Source organism: Hippocampus bargibanti, linkage group LG13 (genome assembly GCF_051943395.1).
Source record: "Hippocampus bargibanti isolate YZ-2025 linkage group LG13, ASM5194339v1, whole genome shotgun sequence".
NCBI classification, from domain to species: domain Eukaryota; kingdom Metazoa; phylum Chordata; class Actinopteri; order Syngnathiformes; family Syngnathidae; genus Hippocampus; species Hippocampus bargibanti.
This window is the reverse complement of record NC_142746.1, coordinates 5701724-5724567: the sequence shown is the minus strand read 5'-3', so window position 1 is coordinate 5724567 and position 22844 is coordinate 5701724. Positions and strand designations below refer to the sequence as shown.

Here is a 22844-nt window from a genome sequence, read left to right as displayed (position 1 = left end):
AGAGGGCATGAAGTTGTAAAACTTAGAACAAGAAGCACAATGACCTCAAATTTGACATATTTTTCACATATCACAGATGAAATGCAAAGCATCTAAGACAATAACAAACAGCAGCTTGTGACAATAAGCATATACGTATTGAACCTTTGTTTTTTTCAGGTCACGCAAAAGGTACAAATTGAAGTAATTGATGTTTTGAAATCAAGGGCCGTCCATGATGTCAATGCTGAGGTTGCCTTTCAAGACTCATATTTGAGATAAAAAAACAAAATGAAATTGACTTTGACTTTTGCCTTAGTTTGACAATGCATTGTGCTATTTGGTTAAAATAAGTGACCTTTCATCCAAGGCAACGTGAAGGTGCATTCAGATGGCTGAACCAGGTTTACTCAACCAGTACGGACAATACACCTAAATACATCTTTATTGACGTAGCACACAGGTGTCAAAGTCAAGGCCCGCGGGCCAAATCCGGCCCGCCGCATCATTTTTTTTCGGCCCGCGAAAGCAAATCAAACTTGTTAAATTCCATGATGATTTCTAAAATCTGAGCCAAAATTTCATATTTTTGGATGTCAACCACAATAAAGGTCATTATTCTTGACTTCAGATTTGAAAATGAGTTATTCATTAATTTGCTGTGTGCTCTATATGTAATATTTGAAGGGATTTAAACATTCTAAACGGTTCCCCAAATTCATAACGGCCCTCGAGAGGAAACCATAACTACAATGTGGCCCGCGGCAAAAAATGACTTTGACACCCCTGACGTAGCATGAGCATAAAAGATGGACAGTCATACAATAATAAATATTATTGGATAAATCTTGTTTTTGAAGCAGTAATATATACTATACACATACATACTATATGGATATAGATCAAAGAAGAGAGTCAAAGTCTCCTTTCTCCAGTGGATCAGAGAAATCATACAGAAATGTCATGACGTTCCACCTGTTGGCTCCAAGTGAACTTTGAAAGTAAATGAGAAGACATAGCGATTAGTGCCGCTTAAAGAAATTGGTTCGCTCCCCTTGTCAATTTTGTATCTGATTCACTTCCAAGCGCCGACTCTTAGATCCAAATATTACTGTAGTTTTCAAACAGATTCATCAGAGTGTCTTTGCAGTTGGCCAGAAATCTTTGTGGTTCTGGCATTCTCCCATGAAGTCAAGTAGGTTTAAAAAGAGGGAAGTTCAAGATTTGGGAGAGAGGGGGAAACTATCAAGGTTACCAGGTCTTAAAAAATCTTAAAAATCACAACACATTGGAGGCAACGGCTGCCTCCTACACATAAACATAAAGCATGTCAGAGTACCAAAGAGAGTTCCAAAGGTTCCAGACGCCTCGGTAAGCAAACACCCCTGCATGAACGAAAACTGTTCCGTATCAGGGTTTGAAGGCCGGCAGAAGAGTCTACGCTTCTAGACGGGGAACTAAATGGCCAAACAAAGCAGAGATTACATAAAAGTGGCTGTGAATGAAAAGAACTGAAGCAGGAACAATCTGGAAGGGACAGCACCCAGAGCCACCGTCAAATGACCCACAAGAGAAGTCAAGTTTCTTCTGTACTGTCCCCACGGAGAAAAAGAAAGGCACACAGTTGAGAAAGAGAAACATGAAATGGTGGGGCAATTCAAAAGGACACTGGGCAGAAAAAGACATGATTATCATCCATCATACAAATGCAACACGCCTTTCCGCTCAGGCACAAAGAAATTAAGTTTGGTCTTTCCTTTTCCCAATTAAAAGACAGGCAGCCTGTACGCTTGTGAATCCAAAGTGGGTAAAACCTTAAAAGCAGCATTTGGAAAAACTAAATAAGTACACACCAAAGCTGCGAAAGCTCAACAATGAGACCAAGACTGGACATTTGTTTGAGAAAATGCAATCAACATTTGATGGCACACGAAGAATCGGTAAAAAATAAAAATGAACACATTCAAAAAATGTCAAAATGCATCACAGCAGATCCAAACACACTTTCATAAATGATTTCTCTTTCTTTCATCGGGCAGTCATGACATCAATGCAGCTACAACTGCAGCCATTGTACATAGATTGTATTATAAAATGAATTCACCTGAGGCGTTCAGAACTTGCAAGATACTATTTCTTTCTATTGTTGAATACAGTTGAATACCTTGATTTGTTTTGCAAAAGAGAAACATCATCATTTAAAAATAAAAACAGCTCAATTCTATGTGCTTTATTTGCATGTTAGCTCATTTGTTTGCTGTTCAGTGGGTGCCGGATTTTCTTGAATAAATGACGTTGTTTCCGCCTTTTCATTAAAATGAACACGAAACCTTCAACAATGGTCCCTTACCTCTGACATCATTTTAGCCACAATGCTTGATTTCCTGCGCCATATTCCAGGTTCCCGCAGGCAACAAGAAAAACATGAGGAAAAACCTTATCCATTGTTCATGTTATCGGTCATTTATCTACTTGTCTAGTTTTGTGAAAAGGGACCCAATTACGACACCTGTCCATTACATTGAGCCATTAAAACAAGACATTCGAAGTTGAAAAAAACTGACGTTGATTGGAAGGAAAAGCAACGGGAAAAAGCTGACTCCTCGGATCAACTTTTAAAATCAGAACTGTCAAATGAAACTAATTTGTTCCTGAAGTCCGCTATCATAATATTGTGAATAATTTGAGAAGAGGTTAAATTATATGACTGTTATTATTTTTACCAAAATGGTAAGAATAAGACATGGTATGGCATGCACTACAAGGGCGATCCCAATTGATCATGTGATCGGAAATTGGAACTGATCCGAGCAAACAGATTGGTTTCCTACATTTTATGAAATGTTATTTGTCACACAGTGAACCAATAATCCCAAATCATTTCTGTCTTGTCAAACGGAGAAATGACTAATATCTTAATGTTATACTCCACAGTGTTACATTTTGATCTGATCAGTGGCATAGTCGCACATACACAACCACGCACACACACACACACACACACACACACACACACACACACACACACACACACACACACACACACACACACACACACACACACACACACAAGCATTTGCATACACACACACACACGCACACACACATAGGCCCTCTGTGCACCGCGCCTTAAATTGTCTTTCGACGCCATGGTTCTTAAACTGGTTGGAGGCACCGACCCCACCAGTTTCATATGCTCAATCACTAAACCCTTCTTTCAATGACTTTGCCCACTAACTGCAGACTAGACAGAGGGGTGGGCCTCTGCGGCGGAGGATCCACCGAACCCCTGAGACTGACTCACCGAACCTCTAGGGTTCGATCGAACCCATTTTAAGAACCATTGGTTTAGAGCAACAAACTGCCTGACTGAATGGCAAATGAGAGAGCGACAGCAAGGTTCGCAACTGTGACACGTCATATGAAATGGAAGTTTGACAAGTGTAAAATATTTTTTAACAAGCTAGCTTCTTCTGCAACTGTTGCATTGAAAGAATTCATAAATTCTAATTAAAAGTTTCTAGAAGAGAGAAGTCACATAAATACCCACCGTAAAAATTTGAAGTAATAAATCTATGGATTTGTTTGCATTGTTCGTTGTTACCTAATTTATGAGTACGAAGCTTATGTTTAGAGCACACTTTTTGGTAGAATTTGGTGAAGTTGTGAACGCTTAAATGACTGCAACTTTAGGTAACTGTACAAACTGTAGTAAATTAACTCTTTCATATTAATTCAGGGTTTATTTTCCTTTACTTATCGCATGAGACTTACCTATAAGAACAAAATATATGTCCATCCATCCATTTTTTCCTCATTAGGGTCCCGGGGGTGCTGGAGCCTATCCCAGACATCTTCGGGCACTAGGCGGGGGACACGCTGAATTGGTTGCCAGCCAATCGCAGGGCACATAAAGACATACAACAGTCACTCTTACACTCACACCTAGGGCCAATTTGGAGTGTTCAATCTGCCTTCCATGCGCTTTTTGAATGTGGGAGGAAACCGGAGTACCCGGAGAAAACCCACGCGGGCCCGAGGAGAACATTCTGACTCCACACAGGGAGGCTAGAGTATAATACATCTGATAATGATGTATATACAAAATGTTGTCATGAAGAATTTATTGTTTGCCTTTTTTAAAATACACCAGAAGAGGACATTGAAAAAATTCAATATTCAGTAATAAATTGTGCCGTGCAATTGATTGGCAAGTGGTTCAGGGTGTCCCCTGCCTAGTGCCTGAAGAAGGCTGGCATAGGCTCCACTACCCCCAACGATCCTCATGAGGATAAAGCGGCCAGGAAGATGAATGAATGAATGACCGAATATTAAATTGCTATACCGAGAGGGTAAAATAAACAAACAGATATTTAAATAAATACATAAATGTATGAATAAAAGAACATACCACTTTAAAAATCGTTCAGATCTACTGGAAACAATGTTGCCTTTGTGTGCACAGTGACTACAGTAAAATAGTGATATTTGTCGTTGAAATTCACCATGGACGATTTAGTCACAGAGTACATACGATATAGACAATCATCCATGACATTAAAGTCAGTGTGAAAGGAAATTGGAATTCGGAGAGAAAAGATCACAAGCACAAGATAAACTGTAAGGCCGTTTTCCTAACTCAAGATTTTCCATGAATCCATCCAATTTGCATTTGTCTTTAAAGGGTTCGGGCTCACACCTGTGTTCACGGGCACAAATTTGATATTTAACAGAAAGATTTTCTGTGCTGTTTTCATTCTTTTCTAAATAAGATCCATTTCGAAAAGGTTGCCATTCATAGATGTGATGCATCAGGAATGTTTTCAGGGAAAAAAAAGCACTCTGCAACAATAGGCCAAAATGATGATTGGCATGATGGACTCGTCGGAGAAATAATGACAACGCCAGGACTAATGTTCTCCACAAGAGCTGCTATTGTGACAGATGAACTATTGCACTGACAGATAACGGCACTCTAGTGCAGTCAATTTAGCGATGTGTGCTTGTAAGGCTGGAATGTGACAACGTGTTCTTCACCATCAATGCAATTCACCCAATAAATCATGGCCGACAGGTTAATTCTATTGTAATGGCTGACGACAGAAAGGACCAAATGCCTCTGCGGAAAGGGTCAAAAGCTGCCGCTGAAGTATATCTAATTGTTTGATATGTGGCTCCTAGCAGAAAAAGAAGGCCACTCCAATGGTATTTTACCCAAAGGGGAAATAAATCATTGCGAAACATTCTCTCAAAAGCAGAGTCGTGATCATTTCAACTGTGACTGATTCACAAGGCAAGGCACAAGAGAGCTTGCTGGTATTAGTTTGGTGCTGAAAGACTTCAGAGCCCTGACCTCAACTCCATCAAATACCTTTGGGATGAAACAGAACAGAGATTGTGAGCCAGGCCCTTTTGACCACTCATCAGTTATGTCTGTAGACACAAAAGGTCTTCTGGATAGCCTGACAGAAATTCCCACAGACGCACTCGAGTTTTCTGCAAAAGGAGACATACTTCACAATTTTCACTTGCTTTTAGTGTGATTACCAATTGTGACCATCGTTGGGATGTGACAAATGTGACTGCGTTCTGATGGACATTTATGAAAATTTTCCAAAATGAGAATGAATACAAAATTAATCCTCTCACAACAAATTGATCTTAAAGGAAAACCGACGTCTCCGGACAAGTTGTGTCCATAATTTGTAAAATGGCTTCAAATGACTTCTGAGCGTATTTTACAAAGATTCCACCGCATATAGCTATATTTTACGTATTAAGACGCACGCTGAATATTCCGGATAATCGCAGGGCACACACAGACGAACAACCATCCATGCTCATACTTAGGGACAATTTGGAGTGGTAAATTAGCCTGCCATGCATGTTTTTGGAATGTGGGAGCAAACCGAAGTACCTGGAGAAGACCACCACAGGCTCAAGGAAAACATGCAAACTTCCATACTGGAATTGAACCAACTCTGCGCTATGAGGTTGACGTGCAAACCGCTCAACTACCAGGCCGCCCTTGTCCAATACTCTCACTAATTAAAGGACAACTGACGTCTCCGGACAAGTTGTGTCCATAATTTGTAAAATGGCTTCAAATGACTTCTACTGGGCGTATTTTACGAAGATTTCACCCCATATAGCTATATTTTACGTTTTAAGACTCGCGCTGAATATTCAGGAAGTCTTGTTTTTGAGTTGGCGACGAGTCCGTACATGACGTCACTGAAGTAACGCCCCTGACCGAAAAAAGGACACATTGTAGCAGTCCTTCCATCACGTCAATGCATTTGCTGTGCTTGATTGGTCTGAAAATGTCATGTTGCACCAAAAAGAGCCAGAAGAGGGCGACCAAGCTCCATATAAGGAATTTATCAGCCTGTGGAAACGGACTGATTAATTCCTCACAGGGAGCTTGTTCGCCATTTTCTGCCTCTTTTCTGGGACTCTACATTGCAGTCCAGATGCCTCAAAATGACACTGAAGGATTTCTTTAATCAATTGCAAACATGTATGCTTTCCTCTTCAGAACTATTTGAATCAGATTCATAACTGGATGTGTAACAAGAAAGCATATTCTGCGAATCTGAAGCCATTGTTTTGATTCTCCAGCAATGCAAGACGTCTTGGCGTGACGTCACGAACTGGGGCGGGACTTTCTGAAAATGCCAATGCTCAATTTTTTGCAGATTTTGGACACTTTAAGTCATTTTTATTGGTGTTTTGCATTTGAATAAAATATCATACTGTGTGTTTTGGGTATTTTAGATGCTATAAAACGTTTTTCCTGATGTCAGTTAGGAAACAAAAAAAGTGCCGTCGGTTGTCCTTTAAGTCTAGCGTGCAAAAAAGCCAAAACTACACATTGGTTCAACGCAGAAAAAGACAAGAGCAAAGGAATAGATAGACATTGTCTTTGGGGAAAAGTTTGGCAAAAGATGAAGAATATGGCTAAAGTATTTTGTTGTAATTTGTCCATCATAAATAAGAGCTCGACCCAGATATTAATGTCTCAACATCGTCAGTCTATTTACTTTTATTCTTGCAGAATATGAAAAGTTCCTTGTGCATCTAGATATAATTAACCAGATTTGTGAATAATGATTCATTTGGATAATTTATGACATGTAATAATTTGCAAGACAAAGCCTCATTGTAAAATCTGTGAAAATGACATATATGTGCAGTAATATCAAACAGGAGTAGAAAAGACTTTCACTGTGTCAAAACACTGTATAGTACTGAGGTCGGGTGTTCGTATTCCAGTAGCCAAGCGGATAACTCATTAGAAGTGTTTGATCTTAAGTCATTGTTGTGTTATGTTGTTACTGCTCGACTTTCAGCCAACATATTAAGCAACAAAGTGCTTCCATTTGAATAGTCTAGAAAAGTGTTTGGAATTTTAGTCCATTGTTTTATAATATTTAACTGCAAACATATCATTGAATGGGAATAGCAATTCTTACATTAGCAGTGTGTTAGCTCCATGTGATAGTTTGCTTGTCAATTGGGTGGCAAAACACAATCAGCTGCAGAAGGAATTTAATTTTAATATACAGTGATAATTCTACTTCCAAAATTGAATCTGAAAGAAAATTATAAAGTAGACAATTTTTTAAGTCAGAGGCATGTTTTGCATGAAAATGCGCTTTGTTGTTCCAACCCCTTCCACTCAAATTAAGACATACATGGTTTCTAAAGCATAATAATGCATCAAAATCCGTATTAAATATGTTACAATTGTTACAATAATCTCCTCTTTCATCTAAAACTGCTTCATGTAATAGTGTTTGTCTTGTACTCAAACATCATAGAGTACTTGGGAAAAGTTAAGATTGCACAACTGTCCATGTTTTTATGTTCCTGTTGTGACTCTTATTCTTATTCTTATTCTTATTCTTATTCTTATTCTTATTCTTATTCTTATTCTTATTCTTATTCTTATTCTTATTCTTATTCTTATTATTGTTGTTGTTGTTGAGGAAGAAATGAGAGTTGTGTAAAATATAAAAAAATAAAGAATACAAATTATGGTCATTTAATTTTTAACTGCATCATCACTGTTTGTTTTTTAGTTTTTTTTCTGTCTTTTTTCATGTGATCTCTCAGAAGTGGTTTTTCCTTGGCGTTTTGTAAAAACCTGATCAAAGAATGTTTCCATTTGTCGGGTTTTAACAATCCTTCGAAAATGTCCAAGGCAAACATCAGCACAGTGAGCAATCGCCTGACTGGTGAACACTTTTTCTGTTTGATTCACATTTATGTAAAACCATCGGAACGTCTCATGGCCCGAGGAGTGAATGACAAAGAGGCTGCAAAGAAACATATCTATCTATCAAGCTACACACAAAGACAGCCACAACAGAAGCCTCTTTTGCCCAATGGGATGCTGGAAAGATGCTCGGTAATGGCCAATGGCAGAGCAGTAAAACTATGCTGCGATCAGGAAACTCGAAGCTGTCCATACTGTAAATTGACCTTTTGTGTCTTGACATTTGTTCAGTAACAATAAGCAATATTTGCCCTTTTGAGGTGATTCGTATCTTGAAAATTTCATATGAAGTGAAATTCAAAATCAGAGGTACCACTGGGCAATTAGTTTAAAAAAGATTTCTTGTGTGAGTGGAAATATTTGGAACAGAGCTTCATGGCACACACCGCTGCAAATGATAACTTTTACTTTTACTTTACTTTTTTAGATTACTGCTGCAGGCAGTGAGCAGGCAGGCTTTTATAGAAGCTCCGCCCTGAAATGCACAACCAAACAAATGAAGAGGGTTAGAAATACAAAGAGAAAAGTGTGACCTTTGTTCACATTCAAAATGAAACTATTTGAACGTCCAAACTAAAATCTCCAATTCCAGTTCAAACATGATTAAAGACAACTGATACTGTATATGCAAATTGATGAAACAATAACTCACTAAATAAATATATAAAATAGTTCTTACTGTTGCTGAATATGTTGTTGGATATAATGCGGCCTCACAAGCTGTGGGGAAGGTTTGACAGTCAGTTTCATCTGAGCAATGTTGTCTGCTTGAGGTGGGGGGAGATCATAAACGTGAGGAGCCACTTTCTGAGGTATTGGCCATTGTGCTCCTGCGTTGTGTCCATTCATGTGACCAGTGCTGTGATCGTTGGTCGGCCCTTTCCCAGGCTGTGCTGGAAGGGTGTGTGTGGGCACAGTCTTCTGCTCACATGCCTTGCCGCTGGAGCCAGGCTTGCAGACACAGAGCTGAGGCCTGAGGCACATTCCTCCATTTTGGCACTGAGGGATGCAGTTCGCTGGAATACAAAATCCAGACAGATGAGAAAAGAAAAGCAGGGACGGACAGATGGTGATAAGAGGACACAGATGTGTCCACGTTGATTCATTATTAAATGTGATTAGAATGTGAAACAAATTCGAAGGTAATTAGATGGAACTGTTAAAGGCAAAGTTCCAAAATCACAACCCTTAGAGAATTTCCTATCACAATTGACCCTTACGATCTCGGATCAGCTCTTGAATCTTGGGTCAGAGATCCTGTGCTGAGTATTTTAGACTTTCCATTTTACTTTAAGAAAACCATTCAGACTTGATAAATGACTTAAATAAAGCCAGGGTGAAAAAAAGGTTTTGATAACACTAAGCATTGACACAATTTCTCCGAAATTACATCATCTGAATTTTCTCGTGTTCTTTAATCTGCTAGCGTTTAGCTGCTCAAGTGGGAAATTTTAATCTCATCCACTCTTTGACAAAACTTTTTTTCACCCTCCATGCTATAAACACAAAATACGGAAAACATAGATTTATTCCAATCATTATCTACATGAGTGAATGGGCAACTTCATGAACATTTGATGACACCGGTGTAGGAAACATGGGTTCAGATCTCACGGTACATCGGTGCAGGAAACATGGGTTCAGATCTCACCGTGACTGTATGAGCGTATGCGTGAATAATTATTTATCTGCATGTGCGCCCTGTGATTGACCTGGCCGGTGTAGTTAAATCATCCAAGGCATGGTGTCACACAGCACTGCTATCTGCAACCCAGTCAGTATTGTAACTCAGTATTGTAAATGATAATCAGTTGTGAATTACCTCACCTGCATGAATAAATAAAATAATTACAAAAATAAATGTGGCAAAAATCATATACATTTGGGAATATGAATAATTTCTACCATTTTACAGTATATCCCAGTTGTTTTCTCTTTTTGAAATTGTTAAACAGATTGATTGACAGTTTTTCTTTTAATGTGGAGGCGGGCGCCTTTTCCAGTCTGTTTCTAGCTCTCAGAGCTATGACATCATGAAAAGTGTCATTTTTAATTGCAACTGCGGTATTTCGCCGCGCCGACAGGGCAGCGATGGTCCAAAAGTGGTGAAGGAATGATGAGATGCAGATGACATATTTTCTCCTGAGACCAATTTTCACATTTTGTAATCTCGGAAAGTTGTGCTTAAGGCCAGCTGGGAGATAGTAATCCATCCATTAGCCGATCTGTTTCTCATCAGGAGGCTCACGGGCATGCTGGAGCCTATCCCAGGTAACTTCGGGCAGCAGGCGGGGGTACACGCTCAACTGGTTACTAGCCAGTCACGACATAGATAATTACTAGCAATCAAAAAATTTCCTTTTCACATGTCATGTAAATTTCTCCACCGCAAGAATAATAAAAGCAAATCCAATCCAATTCATATTTGCTGACTGAACATCTATAAGTAGTCAAAATTGTGTTGTATTTTAGTATGTGCTTCAAGAAGAAGAAAACAAAGTCCAAGAGTAGGCAGCCGACAGCAAGTGTTCTCACGAACCTTGCTTTTTTTGTTGTTGTTTTTGTGTTTTCTTTTGCACTTTGTGTTGTTGTGCGTCGTGTGGAACGGATACGGATTGTTTTTCAGCATGTTTGGCCACAACATTCATCAAGGAGGAGACTGTGCTGAGTGGCTGCACCTTTTTGGCAGCACGAATAAGCCAGTACATTTCTGATTGGGAGTAATGTCGGTGCTATTTGACTGTTATCGCTGGACAGCTCCGGGGCGATTGTGCTTTTTTGCGCCTGTAATAGGCAGCATTTTCACAGCCCCGCTTTGTTAATTGAAAAGGTCGGTGCTGTAGGAGAGTCTGCGGCTGCATGGATGCATTGTTTGGGGAGCCCATGATGAGAAGAAAGGAGGAGCGTCAGGGCAGAGCGGCGATGTGTATGTGGAACTGTCGCGGCTTTGAATTTAAGCGGATTCACGTGGGACAGGAGATGTGAGACAATCTCTTCCAGCAATGAATGCTCCAGCTTGGTGTTTGCTTTCAACATTTAGCTTATAGCAGACGTGCACATTTCACCATGACGGCACTGGTCCACTGGTGAAAAGGACACTTTGATCCTCTCCTCTTTCTTCTAGAACTGCTTTATACAACAAAGAGGTGCAGAAACTGTTTAAGATTGAATGACTGTGTCTTTGTGTTGTCATATTTTGTTATTTTCTATTCATTTTTTTGTTCTTTTGACTTCAAGATGGCGCTGCGAGAGCGGTTACCTTTCCAGCAGCTCCTGTATTCTACTTTCCTTTCCTCTTCCTTCCATAACTTTGCTGTGGTGAAATGTACATTTCTCCACTGCAAGACTAATAAAGGCTAATCCTATCCAATAAAATATATAGGATACCAAAAAAAAATGGGAGTATGAAACATTCGTACATCTAAACGATCAAAATGGTATCACTGCTGACAATAAGTAGCAGTAAACCTTTGTTTGTCTCACAATGGAGACATTTCCAATTTACAGCAGCAAAAGGTCATCAATCTTATACATTATCAGTAAACAATCACCTTTTTATTTAATCAGGTGCTTCATTTTTTGGAAATCTAGCAACCCACTGAAACCTCCATTTTGGGGTTATCCAACTCCTCACATTATTTCAGAATTTCCCCAGGTCCAATATCACAATAATATATCCCCTACTAGACTTGTGGCAGAATTAGGAAGAAAGTTAGAAGATAAACATTACTTTTGACACATCATGGCTGCTACTCTCCTTGTATGTGGACAAGGAGGCGGAGGTTTTCACTCTGTGTGGATTCTTGTCTGTACTTGCATTCTTGTAGACTTGAAATATCAACATTCACAGTTGTTTAAATCCAAAGCTGGTGTATTGCCGAGAATAGTCAAAATGGCAGGATGTGGCCTTGCGCATCACATTTCACTGAAGATACATGACTGGTTTCCATATAAGCCAAAAATGTGTTGCATTGCATTATCAAACCTGCAATCATTACAATATACAAACAATTGTGTTATGTTCTCTGATTTCCATAGATTCTGTATTGTAACGCCCATGACGTTGTCCAAGGGTCAACCATCATCACTGTGCCTGTTATCATAAAGAGAAGTCAACCTATCTTGTGTGTATTTTTGTGGTTTCACTACACAAGCTTACCAGTGGTAGCATACAACATAATTAACGAGTGGCCAGAATCAAAATCGTTCATGACTAGCACGGAAAATACCTGTGGTTTGCAACAGATGGCGCAATATTATGGCATGTCTGTTATTTTTTGGGAGTTTCAATTTCATTAGCAATACAGTACATACAACCTGTCATGACCTGTTTTTTTTAGATTCATATTTGTTTTTGTTCCATGGCAGACGTTGGGGGTGATCCACAGACCGTGTATCGTAAAACCGAATTCACAAGAATATAAATATTGTATATATTATATTATTTTTATATTATTTTAACATTAGGCAGCCCGGTGATGCAGTGGTTAGCGCGTCGACCCTACATTGTGGAGGAAATGGGTTCGATTGCAGCTATGACCTTCCTTTATGAAGTGTGCATGTTCTCCCCGAGACTGTGTGTATTTTCCCTGGGTACTCCAGTTTCCTTCCACAATCCATACACATGCATGACAGGCTGATTGACCACTCTAAATTGTCCCTTGATTGTCAGCACGGATGGTTGTTCATTTCTGTGCACCTTGCTATTTGATGGCAACAGGTTTGGAGTGTTCCCCCACCTACTACCCAAGGACAGCTGGGATAGTCTCTAGCACCACCCGCGACATTTGGTAGGATAAAGTGGAATGGAAGATAGATGGATGGATTTTCACATTAATTTCGATATTTTTAATCGCACATAACACTGTGATTTGTACTGGCTGCTTGAAGATATGCTATTATCTCCCTACATTAAGCTAATTGGCAAAATGAATTATTTATGTTCATTCATACATTTAAGACATTTTTTGAAGGCAAGATACAAATGTATATGAATGAAATTGTAAAGAACATTTGTCGGAGCTTAAAATATGCTATAATGAATGGAACGACAAACATATTATCAGAATGACCCATCTTTGTTGTTCACATCCGACTCCAATGCTTTATGAGGTTTGAACTGGAAGAATCCCAGTGGGATCAGTCCAGCTTCCCACGTCCTCGAATGCAGCATTATTTCCCTGGTTTCTTTGTGTCCTTTTCAATTCATGCGAAACACCAACACAGCTGAAGCAACCTCCAAAAAATGGGTGAGTCGGCTGCATGTGATTTTTTTTAATGAATCAAGAATGCTGTATGATCCTGCATCAAAAGAATGATTGCTATTCTTTTTCTTTACACACACAAAACGGGTTGACTATATTGAAATTCACAAATGACTCAATACCAATCACTCAAAGATTAATCCAGTGGAGACTGCTCAGTGATGACATCAATGATGTCTTTTTCTACTGGGAGTTGAATTATATTAGCAGTGAGAAATAAGCCAAAACTTTCCACTTGGGGTATTATTTATTTATTCATTATTTTTTTTTCTTTTCAGACAAGCGTGGATAGTTTTCTTTTCACTCATCCACCTCTGGCCTGGAGCTGGTGTGGCCACTTGTTCTGCAAATTGCTTCTCTTTCTTTGTCAGATTGGTAGAAGCAACATGAGATGTTTGTTCTGTTACAAGAGGGTGAAATAGACTAAGAACTCTAATCTCCCTTTGAGGCAGGAAGAGGAAAGAGATCAGTCATGGTGATGTTCTAACCCTTTTGATCAAACTATGCAGGATCTGGCATGCGGTGAGCTCCCCACCCACCCTCACAAAGGTCTGTTAGGGGGTCTGAAAAAAATAACATGGTTGTTTGAATGAGTGAGTCAGTGTGTGCTTGTGCTCTAGGGAAGCGATCCCATTTTAAAGAAACATTGGGATATAATGATTTTCTTTATGTCACGGTGTTGTAGTGTTGTACAATTTCTAAGTGGCTGCAAGAAAATTGCTGGAACGGTATGAACAGATGCAATGGACTGTTTTGACCTTGTATTTGGTTGGCCAGGACATATTGTACCATCTTAAAATCCAGGTAATGGTAGAAGGATATAGATATCACACTTTATTTTCCATGCCCCAGTGGGGCTAAGTGGCATTACTTGATCACAGAGAGTGGGGTTTCCATCAACTACAGAAGGCTCAAAATTTAGTTATTTAACCTCTGCTATTGTTACATTATTTCTCATAATGCATGCATGATGTATTCAGCTCAATGAATCCAATTTAACTTGACGAGTGAGAACTTTTACATACTGTATTTTATTTTCTGGGGAGGCTGGTCCTTATGGAATGTGAAAGAAAAAAAAAACTACAACTAAGGAAAATATAAAGTAAGGGACTCACAGTTAATCTTGTCCATTGTGTATCTAATTCGTATTGTCCTCTCTTTTTCGTGTCTGCATGATAAGCATGTGAATAGGGATTCCTCCGTTTGATACATTTGTTGATACATTGTTGTTTAATGACAAAATTAGACAGTTACATCATTATTTATAGTCTTGTGTGGGCTAAGTGCACAAAGCTACATAGTTGTCGGCTACATGCATGACTACGCTCATCTGGAAACGACCCCACTGAGTTTTAACTTTCTTAAATGCAAAGAGTGAGGGGACAAGTTGCTTGTCGTCAAATTACTCATAAAACTTCTCTTTCAAGTCATGTCATTTGGAAGAATCACAATTGATAACCTGTCTGTCACTGTTCCAACTCCCTGATGTAGTCGTTTAGCAAGGAGGCTTGTTTATATCACACACTCATTCAGGAGCATCTTTTGGCTTGATTACTTCCTCCAAACCAGCTATGAAAACAAGCCCACCACCCTATCTTAGCATTCAGGATAGCTGTATGCAGTGGAGGAGACATGTCAGTGGGAATGTGCACGTCACACTGATTGGATCGCTCTTAAAAAAAAAATATTTAAAATGAAAAAAAAAAAAAATGTGAACTATAAAACAAAGCTACTACTGCTCTGTTTGTCGTTATGGCTGCACTTTAAATGTTGAAACGTTGGGGAGGGAAAAAAGACCCCTTTGAGTTGATAGCAGATGACGTGAAAAAACACCTGATTGGCCAAGATCACATAATCGGATCAGTGCAGAATGCCACATAACATCTGTTCGCTGTTCCACTAATATGAATTCAATTTTGCCCCAACTCAATGCAATGGTGCCAACTAAGCTGCTCTCAGCTCAGGAAGCACGTGCAACACGTGAAGTCTTGTTAATCAATTTGTAAAGTGATCATCTCAAAGTCGAAAGTGTAAAATGTTATTCAAATCATTATCTTCTACGCTGGGCTTCCCATGTAGTTGAGTGGTTAGCATGTCTACTTCACAGTGCGGAGGTCGTGGGTTCAATCCCCACTCTGGCCATACAATGTGGAGTTTGCATGCTCCCCCCAGACCTGCATGGTTTTTCTCCGGGTCTTCTGGTTTCCTTCCATGTTACAAATGCATTCATGGCATGCTGAGTGAACACTCCAAATTGTCCTGAGATGTGAGTGAGCGTGAACATTGTCTGTTACTGAGTGCCCCGAGATTGGCTGGACACCTATTCAGGGTGTCTCCCGTAAACTCTCTGAAGACAGCTGGGGGACGCTACCCCCTCCCCCGGTCCCCTGTGACCCTAGTGAGAAATAAACAGTTCGAAACATGGATGAATGAACTTCCTGCACTTATACTTTTTTTGGGACAACCTGTAGCTTATTTTTGAGAAAGGCAGACTTGACGCTGGAATATTTGGATTTACGCCAAATATTCCATGAAGTTAACACCATTTTCATAATTTCTCACTTACAAAGCCCAATTAGCTCATCTTGATCAAGCTGAAACAAAAGATCATAAAGTTGTGAAATATAATTGTCTGCCGTGAAACCGGTTCTCTGCAAGTCATCCCCTTTCATTAAAATTAATAATTAATTCAAATGATCTGTACTATCATAGTTTGGGGATCGAAGGATGGACATGCTTCCCAGTACCTTTTTTTTAATACCTGCACACAGCTCTATGGTGTCTGCACTCCTCAAGTAATTCTGTAATAAGCTCTAATATGCCTGGCCCTCAAAGAAAAGTGGAAAATGTACTTCAGTAAGCTTTTTGCCAGGTGTTCTAATGGTCAATCCTCAGGGAGTAAAAATCTGACTGAATTTGCACTCTGTAAAATCTCTTCAATGTTCGAATGGAAATGGGTATGAAACATTGCACGTCTGTCTTAGGCCATATCTGCATGGCAATCCGAGTCGACCTGTTTCTTTTTAAAAACGTTCCCGTGAACATAAAATCATTTCAAGAAATGTGGGTGTGCACACACACGCACATGCACACACACACGCATACATACACGTGTATACACACTACACACAGTGGCCAGTGGCTCTTTAACTCTGCCACAAAAATCTTTGAATAGGATGTCAATACCATGGAAATGTAGTCACAACAATGCACGGGGATGCAAAGCAAGCAAAAAGCAGACGTGCATAAGATGAGAGGAAGAGATTCTGCTTGATGTATTTTATGAGATAAAAGTGCTCCAGATTTTCCAGGAGTTCTGGATTTAAAAAAAAGAATAATGAAAGCAAATTTAGGAAACTTTGCCTAAAATTAATTATGATATTAGTTCGAGCAAAGTGCGCCTCAGTAATCGATAGTCTGCTGCACTCTCTATGCGTGTATCAGCGCAAACATGTACGCTCTTTCTGTTTCAACCAAAAACCTCTGACACAACCGACGTCATATATCACAGAAGCTTTGATCTACAACAGGGGTGTAAAACTCTTTTTTCGCCGCGGATCATGTTGTCGTTATCGTTTCCTGTCCGGGGCCATTATGAATTTGGGGAAACCAGTAGAATATTTCATCTCCTCCACATATTACAGACAGAATGCCAAACAAATTGATGAATAACTAATAATAATAAATAAATACATTTTGGTTTCTTATGTTACATCAATAAATTACACAAATTACAGGCCAAAATTTAATATAAACTTTAATTTTACAACACTTCAGTATTTTACAGATTATAAATTAGTTCCTTTAGTACTTCTTTATCTTTACAACAAGCAATGTTTTGTCTTGTGTTGTAATATTTTAATGTATTTCAATAAATACATTTGAACAGAGAAGTCGTGCCAAAGCAGGGATCTGCAAGGTCTCCATTGTCACTAAATTGCTTCAATGATCAATTCTACAATTAATTCTAGGAAGATATCTTAACTGAACGCTGGCAAAGTCCATTCATCCATCCATTTTCGGAACCAGTTTAAGCTGACAACGGTCGGGGTGGGGCGATGTAAGGGGGGTGCTGGAGCCTTTTCCACCTGTCTTTGGCGTTCGGCGCACATTCCAAATGGGTTTCCACCTAATCACGGGGTTTATGCTCACAATGTGGAAACATTTTGAGTGTTCAATCAGCCTGCCATGCATGTTTTTAGAACATGGGAGGAAACAGGAGTACTCAGAGAAAACCCACACTGGCCTGGTGAGAACATGCAAAGTCCACAAAGGAAAGTTGGATCCGAGATGGAACCCACGACCTCTGCATTATGTGGTCGATGCGATAACCATTCGATCACTGGGTTCCCCCCGGTGGCATACTATGCATGAATTTGTATTAATATGAATAAAAAGCACAAGGTATTTACATAATTGTTCGGCCAGTGATAATCATGTTTAATGGATTTTATCTTGGTCAGGCATGACACATCACTCACTTTTCAGTTGTATACTGAATATGACACATATACATACAGTACTGTCATTCACTGCATTCTCTAGCGACTCTAGAAATAAAAACCTCTGGCCAATGTTGAAGGTACAGAATGACATTGAGAAATATCGCCTATTGGTCATTGTCCAGATGTTGCGTCATGCTTCCTGTGTCTGTATAAACAATGAGAGTATCTCCACCCTTTAAGAATTCAACTGATTGGAGTTCCCAAAATTACTTCATCTTGGGACATTGAGGGACATCATTGAGGCACATCATACTCAATGTCATACACAGTGCACACTCGTTGTCGGCAACTGTTTATGTATTTTATTGTATTTATTGTGTTGTACTATGCACACAGGCTTGAAAGATACTGCGTGCACAATGATGTAATGACCCTGATGTAATAAGAAAAAAATATATATATACCGGTATATATAAAATATTTATACATTATAAAATAACTCTGTAAGTATAGAAATTAATACATGGCTTTTGTGTTTTAAACCTAAAGCAAATCTCGACTGTTTCTGCAAAAAATGTTCAAAGTTACTTACGCTTTGTGCATCGCTGTGATCCTTGAGCTTTACTCCATCCATGACAGCACTGGCTCCCACAGACATTCACTCTACAAATTCAAAACAAGTAGACACAACTGTGTAACTTGAAAATGTTGCTGCACCATGCTTGACAGATTTAAGCAGCCAGTCGCGACTCACTCTCATCAGACCACCTGATAACCAAGTAAGCATGGAAAATAATTACCATTCATTCAATTTAATCAAAAAGAAGTTTTACAAGACAGGTGGAGAGCTGCACTGAACATTTGGCAGACCCTTTTTCCTTTGCGACAGTGGGACCCAGCAAATGTCACAATGTATGCTCGTTAATCTTGATGTGTTTCGCTCAGTTTGAATTTTTTGACAAAAATGCAACCTCTGGAGTGTGTTTTATCATGTACTTCACATTTCCTTGAATTGTATCAGAGAAAAGTAGCGGTAATGAAAACCGTTGTCAGAAACAACCACATATTGGGTTAAAACGTCATCCTTCAATTGGAGCGACAAGTCTTTATAGTCTTCCAGCCACGGTGTGGACTCAAACTTTGCTCACTAAGTGCAGATATTTGTGTATGTAAACCAAAAAAAGTTGGGAAAACCCCGATTAATTAGACACCGGCTCAGCTTTCTTGCAACTATTCAGCTTGTCACTCGTCACCGCCAGTCACTCAGCTCTCTTAATTAAAATGTCTTGAGAAGCCAAAGAAATATATGGAGCTTTCAGTCACTTTAGATGAAATGAATCAAACCAATCATAAGAAATAACTGTAAAAAGTGAATGAATGCATCGGTAGCCCGACTTCTCCCAACACACCGTCTTACCCAGACTGCTTGAGAAGTTGCCTGTGGTGGTTCTGCTCCGGACCGCCGTGCCGAACAATGGACTCCTGCGCTATCGAGGCTTGCTTCCCCATCCGGCGGGTTCGGACCTGGCCGCCCAACTTAGCGGTGAGTTCGACATTGTAAGAGTGCGGAAGCCCCGATGCGCCGTGACGCGTTGAAATGGAGCTGACTCGCATCCCATCCCCTCTGTTAGCTATCGCCGAACCCCGACCCGGTCTTGGACCTGGGTCGGGTTGGAGCACGTACAGCTTCCTGACGCCGCTATGGTTGTGAGGCTGTGTCCCAGCTGACAAACAGAATGGTGAGAGAAGGAAACCAAATGAAAGTAAAAGGCCCCGACTCCAAATCATGTCCGCGTCGTGAGAAATTTGAAAAAAGTTGAAAGAAATTATTAAAAGTGGACTCAGCAAAATAATTGCCTGTGAAATCACGCCAGTGTGGCTGAATATAATTCGTGTCGTCCTCGAACTTGGTAAAGTCCTTTAAAAAGGGGGATAGGGGAGAATATATACAGTAGCGCGGTTCCCTATGGCAACCCAAATAAAATAACTTTCGCACTAAAAAGTTACAACACAAAGTGACCGCTGTCCCCGAGCGAGGAAGCTCTGCTGCGGCTGATCGGAGCCACTACGTCTTTGAAGCTCCTTAAAGTCCAGGAAAGTTTCTTGATGGAGCAGAGGGCTGCCAGCCCAGCAGCAGCCTGCCTCCAGAAGTGACGTCATGAGGGGGAGTCTGTGCACACTCATCACCGCAACGACATGAGCTGGGAGTTCCTCGGACCCAAAGGTGTCGTCAGGGGACCCCTGGGCGAAATAAGCTCACCCACGCACCTGCACACTAGACTGACCCACGCTGACACCTTTGTGCTTAACAAACATTCGCATGTGAAGAATGTGGCATTTCTATCTGAATTCTACTTGGACTAGAATCACAAGACACTCAACTGACCACAGCAAAGGTACAGAAAAGTCAGATGCATCACTTTTATGTCAACTGTTGACATAAAAAAACAAGGAAATAAATTGTAGCCTTTTTGGAATCAATATCGTTTTTTTTCTCTTCAAAAAGTATCTTTTCAACATGACACCACAGATTCTGCTCAGGCTCTTTGAATGTATGAGGCAAAATAGGATAATAACATGAGGTAGATGGCTGAATGCAATTGAAATTTGTCAAGAGAAAGTTTATCCTAAACTCAAGTCAAAGATTGTGAATATGGTCATTGAGGGGCTGACTGATTTACTGACTTTTCTGTTGTTGGAATTAATCACACAAATGTGCTTTTTTTTTGTCAGGGGTTACTGGTTTGATATGGTTGTGGCAAAGGGGTGGACCAAAGTGCAGAAAAGCAAGGCAGAAGCGCATTAGTCGCGAGTGGCTGCCGCTGCTCACCCGCACAGAAAACAATACGTGACTGTTAAGTGTTCTTGAGAGTTTTGAAAGGCACTTTTAAATGAAATGTATTATTATTATTATTATGGGACTATTTAAGGCTTTCTGATTCTGACACACACACACACACACACACACACACACACACACACACACACACACATATATATATATATATATATATATATGTGTGTGTGTGTGTGTGTATATATATGTATATGTGTGTGTGTCAGAATCAGAGAGCCTTATATATATATATATATATATATATATATATATATATATATATATATATATATATATATATATATATATATATATATATATATATATATATATATATATACATACAGTAAAGTCTCGTTATATTGATATCGGTTATATCGATAGTACTGCTTATTACGATACTACGATTTCTATGAACACAAGGAGAAAATTTACATGCCGCAGGATCGGTTATATCGATATTTTTTCCAACTCCCGAGAATAGCGATATAACGAGACTTTACTGTATATATATATATGACTTTATTCGTCTCGCAGTGGAGGAATTTATATTTGACATTTGTGTGACGTAAAGTGGCTTTTGGAAAGTGCCCTCAATGACTTCCTGAAGGTTGGAGCCTGTGGAACATAACCAAAGTTTTCTTCACAGTATAAGCCATGCTGCCTTCACTTTTGTTGTCTGGCCAGCGTAGAATATATTATTAAATTGGAATCAAGCCACCCAATCGTGTTCCATTGAATGATTCCATTTGAACGCTTTTAAAACATCTGGATTGAGTTTTTTTCGCTGAATATGCGCCATCCTACCAGTTTTATGACATTTGAATGTGAGTCAAGTACTGTCGCATTCACCTCACAGTTATTTTAATCGACTTTAATCAGCAATGTCATATCAAAAAACACAAGCAATGCCTTTGTGTTACCATACCATTCAACCCCGATTCAACACTGTTAGCACAATGAGGGGTAATTTGAAGGGTGAGGCATTTTTTTAACGCTTCCCTAATTATCTCATTTCAAAGTCTCTATATGATCTTGTTTTTGACATCATTATATAGTATTTACCTTTGATAAATTGCAGTGTCATTTGAATGTCCCTGTTTATCTTACCCCAGGAATGATTTTGGTAGATTTAAATTTGGAACATAACATCCTTTTTTTGTGTGTAACTAGTATAGATGTTACAATATTTAAAAAGTACAGTATTTGAAGAATGAACGAAGGTGATTCAAGAAAGACGACACAAGCGTTTCACTTCAAAGGTGGTAGTGTGGGAGATTCCCATGAAGAAGAGATCCCAGAGGAGATTGAGAATGTTGAAAAGCCGTCAGTTTCCTCCCGCTCAAAAGACTCAGCCACTTGCGAAAGCAAGGAACATGAAGAAACGGAGGAGTCTTGGCACAAGGAAGCCCTGGAGGCAGAGAGGAAAGCAAAATCTCTCGAGAAGGAACAACACAAAAAGTATGTGCTGAAAAAAGCGCTAAGAAAAGAGCAAAAAGCAAACGCGATGCTTCTAAGAAATCTAGAGAATGAGAAAGCGAAGAAGAACGATCTGCGTATTGAAATGGATCTCATGGCGAAACACGTGGATCATCTTTGTAAAATGCTCGAGAGGCAACAGTGCGGCTACACAAAGGTTGTGGGCAAACTGCGTAAAATGACAGCTCAACAGAAAAAAGAGGATAAGGCAACAGAGATGCTTAAAAATGACTTGGATGCAATGTCACACAAACACAAAAAAGAAACAGCAGAGTTGGAGAGAGTAACAGGTGATCAAGTCCAGAAACTGAAGGATCGGGTCACAAAGATGCAAGGAGAAAGTGCAGAAAAAGACCATGAAATTGCATCCCTGCTCATCAAGAGTCAAGCTCTTCAGCGGGATATTGAGGCTAAGGGAGCGACGGTTTCCGTCTTGCAGGAGAAAGTCAACCAACTGGCCTTCGAGAACGAAGAGCTGCGACATGATCTTAAAATGTGTGTGAATCAGAAGCAGAGTTCTCTTCAAGAACTCGAGGAGTCCAGAGAGACGTGCAGGACCA

At 39.6% G+C, this 22844-nt stretch overlaps 1 protein-coding gene across 6 annotated transcripts in view; it reads right to left on the bottom strand.

Moving 5' to 3' along the window:
• ltbp1 (latent transforming growth factor beta binding protein 1) overlaps positions 1–20108 on the bottom strand; it is a 73135-nt gene extending 53027 nt beyond the window's left edge. For 3 of the 6 annotated variants that reach the window (XM_089011702.1, XM_089011705.1, XM_089011704.1), the window contains exons 1-3: positions 19387–20108; positions 18562–18632; positions 8940–9276 (exon numbers count right to left, since the gene is read on the bottom strand). In XM_089011702.1, coding sequence (XP_088867828.1) covers positions 8940–9276; positions 18562–18632; positions 19387–19757 — 779 coding nt within the window. In that variant the 5' untranslated portion in view covers positions 19758–20108. The remainder of the gene's footprint in view (positions 1–8939; positions 9277–18561; positions 18633–19386) is intronic. The other 3 variants (XM_089011703.1, XM_089011706.1, XM_089011707.1) reach the window with 1 other exon arrangement.
• Between the last annotated feature and the right edge of the window lie 2736 nt (positions 20109–22844).